We start from the raw sequence: 6363 nt of genomic DNA on the forward strand, positions 1-6363 counted from the left end.
CTTTAGTAGTTAATTTTGGTGATCGATTTTAATATAATGTACACTTAACATGATTGATATATTAATTAGATGAGTGTATAATTTTTTTTATTTGATAATAAATACAAATTAAATCATTATTTTAATTGTTATTTTAATTTGGTGTGTTCTTGTAGATGTATAGAACAGTGAAGAGCACTGACAAAAGCACAGGTATAATTTCATGAATTTGTGTGTGATCCTTCTCAAAGGGACCCCATATATAAAATATTTTCTTCATATCTTCCAATACTATCATTATTGTTATTCTCTTTGCTTGTGATCTTTAGTGTGGCAGAGAAACTCCATGATTTTTTTACCCCTCTCTAGATAAGTAGCATAGTACTATATAGTAGTGTTTCCCCTTAAAAACAAAAGGTGGTTTTGGAAGGGACATATATATTATAGGACTGGCACTTCAATTAGTTCTCATGTGAATTATTGATAAGCTTTAATTTGTATGTGTCTGATAAAGCAAGTGCATTGGCTTTTAATGTTGATGGAAAAATTTTCAGGTCATGGCCAGACAGATATGGGTTTAATCCCAATGCCAAGGATTAATAATGTTGCTCATTTGCATGCCAATAATGGAGTTTCAGCTTCTCATGATGATAGACCAAATAATTTACCACATCCACCACAAAATTATTCCCAAAGGTGAATAATAATTAATATCTTGTTTGCCTATTTTGTTTTTCAAAAATAATGTTATGCACGTCTAAAAAAATGTGTGTTTATATTTTATAAACTTATATAATATCATGTTTTCCTTTTTAAAAAAGGAAAAAAAAAATTTCTAAGAAGAATTTAATTTGATAGACTGTCAGTATAAAATCATTTTACATGTGTATTCAATCAGATAATGTCGTTTCAGCAAAAATAACTATCTTTTACATTGATCACGTGAATGGTCATTTAAAAAAAACGGTTGTGATTACATAATTGTATAAAATATTTTACACTGTTAATGCATCGAAATTAAACTCTTTGACATAAATAATAAACATAAAAATTAACAACTTTTACTTACTCAATAATATTTAATTTAATATTTGTGTAATTTTTTTTTTTCATATTGCTATTACATAAAAATACATCATTTTTTCCCATATATATGCCTTTGATTTTATTTTTAAGATGTATGTGCAAATAACTCCAATAATGCTTAAGAAGACAAACATTCTAAGTGTAGTAAAACAAAGCTAGAGAACATTATTATACATCACTTTTTGTTAAGCATCTAATTAATAACGATTTCTCATCCTTGATTGCCTCTTTAATTTGGTCCATGTTGACTTTACAAATAAATTAATGTGAACATAAAAGTATATAAAACTCTAGCAAGTGAATTACCGCTAGCTAGGTTCAACTAGTATACATGCACAAATATTCACAAATGCCTCGTGTTTGGTTTTTTCTCCCTTTAATAGTAGTGTTTATTGTTTTCAACTTATGTTTAATTTGCCTTTGTTCTTATCTTTTTGATTTCGGGGTTCAAAGTTCAAACTCCAAAATTAATGACGAGAAACTCTACCAATACATAGATTTTGACGTGCAATAACCTAGGTTTTAATTTAATTTAATTTATTTTATTTTTTTCCCCATAGGTTTGTGGGTGGTCATTTTCTATATGTGAGCCCTAATGATGCTTTTTTACATTTGATCGTCAATGTATTGATTCCAATGTGTCTATCAAAAAAGTCTAACAATTGATCCAAATCTCAATGTGTTATATTTATTAGTACAATTATTTTCCTTTTTATTTTAATATATTAGATAAAATTTATTTTTTGTCCTTAAAATTTGACAAAAAATTTAAAAATATTTTTAAATTTTATTTTGTTTAAATTTTGTTTTAAAAATTTTCAATTTGCATCAAATATATTTTTTATGGCTAAATTTTCAAAAAATTTAAGTCCAACCTAACAATAATACATGAAAATTATGCTTGATTTGTTTGTATTAAGAGTTGTTCTTATAAAATTGTTGTTGAATTGGTTTTTAATTTTTTAAAAAATTAGCTGTGAGAAATATATTTGATGCAATTTGAAAATTTTTGGGACAAAATTAAAATAAACTAAAATTTAAAAATATTTTTAAATTTTTTATCAAATTTCAGAGACAAAATCATTGCCAAGGATTGTGTGTGGTTTATTTACTCGTTAATTTTTTCAGAGGAATTATTAGTAAACATCCTCCATGCATGCTATGAAATATGAATGAAGGACATTATATTGGATAAATTCATGTTTTGCATTCACTTGCTTAGCATAATTTAATTTGATTTTCTAACATATATTAATATTCCATTAAAAATTTTAACATATTGTTTTTCTTCCCAATAAAAGTTTTATTTTGGGAAATTGATGCTAACATTATTTAGATGTTGACCTCTATAATTATTGCTACTATCTAACCATTAAAAACCTATCTATAATAAAGTGTTAGCAATGCCATTTAATTATACTATACATACAGATTTGGATAATTTTGAATAATTTGGAGTATTGCTTTAATTTGGTTACCTAATTATCTGATGAATTGAGTTCTAAATTGGAGTAACAGTTTGATTTGTTGGTTTATAACAAGTTTTACTATGTATACTAATACTAATAATAATGTTATGAACTCAAAATCAGGTCATGGCAATCATCAATAATGGAGGCAAATACAAACAATAGTAGACAAAAACCCCAAATTGGTTTGACGGATTCTCATACAAAGGGATATGAAACCATGGTAAGTTGAGACAAATTGGGTCAGAAACTGGACCTTTCATGTGGCTTCTAGTGTTGCTATACCTTTCATTACATGTGTTATTTTTTATTTTAATTATTATTATATATATACTTGGTGATAAATCTTAAATAAAAAATAATGCTATATATTATTACTCTTTCTTATATCATTAATTAATGGGCAAAGTATATTTTTTGTCTTTGAAGTTTGGCAAAAGTTTTAAAAATACCCCTAAATTTTATTTTGTTTTAATTTTGTCCCAAAAGTTTTCGATTTGCATCAAATATATCATCGACGGATGAATTTTCAAAAAAATTAAGACTAATCTAACAATAATGCATGAAAATTATGCTTGATTTGCTTGTGTTGAGAGGTTGTTCTTATGAAATTGTTGTTGAATCGGTCTTAAATTTGTTGAAAAATTAGTCATTAGAGGTATATTTGATCAAATAAAAAACTTTTGGGATAAAATTAAAACAAAATAAAACTTAAGGGTATTTTTGAAACTTTTGTCAAACTTTAGGAACAAAAAATATACTTTACCCTTAATTATTATTCAATTTTAATTAAATGTGTATATAAATTAAAAAGTAATTCAAAAATGTTGAAGTGATAATAAACAAAAAACTGTTTTGGATAATAGGATTGTCAAAATGGGTTATATAAAGTTACTATATATTAATTAGAAAATAATGTTACCCAATTTTACTTAACTAGAAAGTTATTTTTGTGAAAAATTGAAATTTTAGAGATAAATGATAACTTCATATTGGAGGGAGTTCTTAACTAGATATTTTATGTGTGATGATATAAAATTGGACATGTATAAATATTGATTATTAAACTAATATATAGATATTATGTTAAATAGGTGGAAGAGCACAATTGTGGGGGCATGTCTAATTGCATGAAGGAGAATAAGTTGGATTCTACTCCATTGTCAAGTTCTGATGAGTTGATGCTTGATCTTGAATTCACCCTTGGAAGGCCAAATTGGGAAAAGGAACATCAAAAGGAGTCATCAAGAGTAGAATTAACCCTTCTCAAATGTTAATCAATTAATTAATTGACTAATCACTAATTAATTTCCTTGTCACTAAAAAAATAGTAGTAGTACTACTACAACAACAACTAGCTTACATATATTATGATGATGAAGCTAAGTAATTATTATTGTTCCATGTGAATTACTAATGATTTTGTATTGATAGTACATCATCCCCCTTTTTTTTTTTTTTATAAATTTTAGAAAGAGAGAGATAGATGCATGGAACTAAATGGGATAATAAAATGTTGCTACAAAACATATGCTTGAGTCCAAAGAGTTTCATGTCTTGTCTTTGATGTCATTTTCAGTGCCAAGAGTGTAAGAATAAAAAGGAAGAAGAGAAGGCCATGGACCATGGCTTATACTTAGGCAAAAGAGATCAGAGGACCCATTTGGGAATTTTTATTTTGGACATGTGGGTAAAGTTTTATGCCACACTATCATCACAATATTGTTCTCATCATATTATCTCTACCAAGGAAAATTATCACCAATTTTTATGTTAGTGACAAAAAAAATAGAATTTATTTAAAGGGAAAGAAATTAAAGGGATCTATACACCTCAAAAAAAAATAGTCCGTGCAATATTTTCAATCTTTTTTTCTCGTGAAAACTCAGGTGCAATCGACTTCACGTGAAGTTGATAGTTGAGAGCCGTTAGATGAAAATTTAGTCAAATCTGTCAAATCATCTAACGACTATCAGCTATCAATTTCACATGAAGTCGACTGTACCTGAGTTTCCACTTTTTTTTCTTATCTTAAAATCTCACTACTTATCTTCTTAGAAGGAGTAGCCCTAAACTAAAAATTCTTTTTTGTATTTATTTTGTTGAATTATGATTAAGAATTCGAATTCATCTTTTTAATTATCCTTCTAATACTAAAATGAGAAAAAACTTAAATATGTGTGTTATTTTTTTAAAAAATAAAAATATAAAAAATTTAAAACCTTATTTTTCTATTTAACATAAATTAAAACTCTCAACACTTTTTCAGTTTTTCTTCTTTCTTTCTTTTTTTCGGAACCTTCATCCTTTGGATATTTTTCATTGCTTATTTCTATCTTCTATGAGTTGGCCCATTAAATACTTTGTAGTGGGCCTAATAAGTCGTATTTTGTTGATTTATACACTTTCATAAGCTCTACAAAATGGCCCACAATTGGTATATGAAAATAAATAACATGATTTATACACAAAATATTCGACACTTACATAAAAAGTATAGTTATTAATTAGTTATATATTTAAATTATTTTTTAAATAAAAATAAAAATATGTGTTAATTGTTAAAAATATTAAAATTAAAATAGTATCTATTATAAAAATAACAAGAATGAAAAAAATCATACAAATCGAAATTATGTATTTTTGCCACATCATTGAACTGATAATGGAAAGAAAAAAGACAAAGAATTACTCCATTAATTCATTAACAACCCTCTATTTACTGAAAAAAAGTAAATATATATAAAATTAGTGGTTGACTTTAGACAGACACTTTTTAATTTAAATATGGAAGGAGGAATGGTGTAGGACACAGTTATGAAGTGTATGACTGTTTTGCGTAAGTGTGGTGTCAAGAGCAAATCGGACCCTCCGATTTGTATTTGAAAAATTAAAAAAAGTTGCATTACACAAAGCGGACCGTCCGATTTGTATTTTAAACAATTAAAAATAATTGCATTACACAAATCGGACCGTCCGATTTGTATTTTAAATGATTAAAAAAAATTTAATAATAAAATCGGACCATCCTATTTTTGTTTTCAAAATAAAAAAAAATTAAAAATACAAATCGGACCCTCCGATTTTCTCTCTTACACAAATCGGACCATTCGATTTGTGTTCATAATTTTTTTAACAAAGAAATCGGACAGTTCAATTTTTTCACTTTATGGTTCAAAAAAAATTATCTCACATTCATGGCTAGCACCACCCACCTTTATACCCATGCACAACACACACAGAATTTGCATATCCAAAAAAATGAGCCGACAGACAGATTCATTTATTTAAATTTAAATAAAATAATAATATGCTTGAGTACTTAGATCACGTCAAAATTGTGATTTTATACATACGGTACAAAATTCAACTTGCGTACATTTAAATTTAATCGTTATCATCCTCATTCATCATCATGACGAATCTGAATTCTCTTATAATTCATAGATGATTTTTGTCAAAAGATAAATAATGTCTGCGCACTCCATGATTATTATTTTTTGTGCCTGTGCTTTTCAGTTTTCACAGACAATGAGTTGGAACCCAGAAATTTCTCTGCACCGTGACACTTCATAAATTTCGGTACTACGTAACATCACATCATCACCATTCTGCTAAATTTTTGTCTCTTATTGCTCATAAAGTTTTATACTACAAAAAAAAATTTAATATTTTTTTTAGAATTTATTTATATTGTGCCTTAAAAATACATGTTAAAATTATAAAAAAAAGTTTGTTTTTAAAATATAAAAAATTTAAATTTTTAATATATTTATTTTATATTTATTAAATAAAAATATTTAAATTTTTTTATAAATATTAAATTTGT

The 6363-nt window shown here is 26.2% G+C and overlaps 1 protein-coding gene across 1 annotated transcript in view; it reads left to right on the forward strand.

Moving 5' to 3' along the window:
* The window catches only part of LOC107605712 (probable transcription factor KAN4), a 6327-nt gene extending 2235 nt beyond the window's left edge, over positions 1-4092 (forward strand). Inside the window, exons 3-6 of the mRNA XM_016307678.2 lie at positions 156-192; positions 534-675; positions 2658-2757; positions 3629-4092. Coding sequence (XP_016163164.1) covers positions 156-192; positions 534-675; positions 2658-2757; positions 3629-3811 — 462 coding nt within the window. The 3' untranslated portion in view covers positions 3812-4092. The remainder of the gene's footprint in view (positions 1-155; positions 193-533; positions 676-2657; positions 2758-3628) is intronic.

This window comes from Arachis ipaensis, chromosome B06 (assembly GCF_000816755.2).
Source record: "Arachis ipaensis cultivar K30076 chromosome B06, Araip1.1, whole genome shotgun sequence".
Classification (NCBI taxonomy): Eukaryota; Viridiplantae; Streptophyta; class Magnoliopsida; order Fabales; family Fabaceae; genus Arachis; species Arachis ipaensis.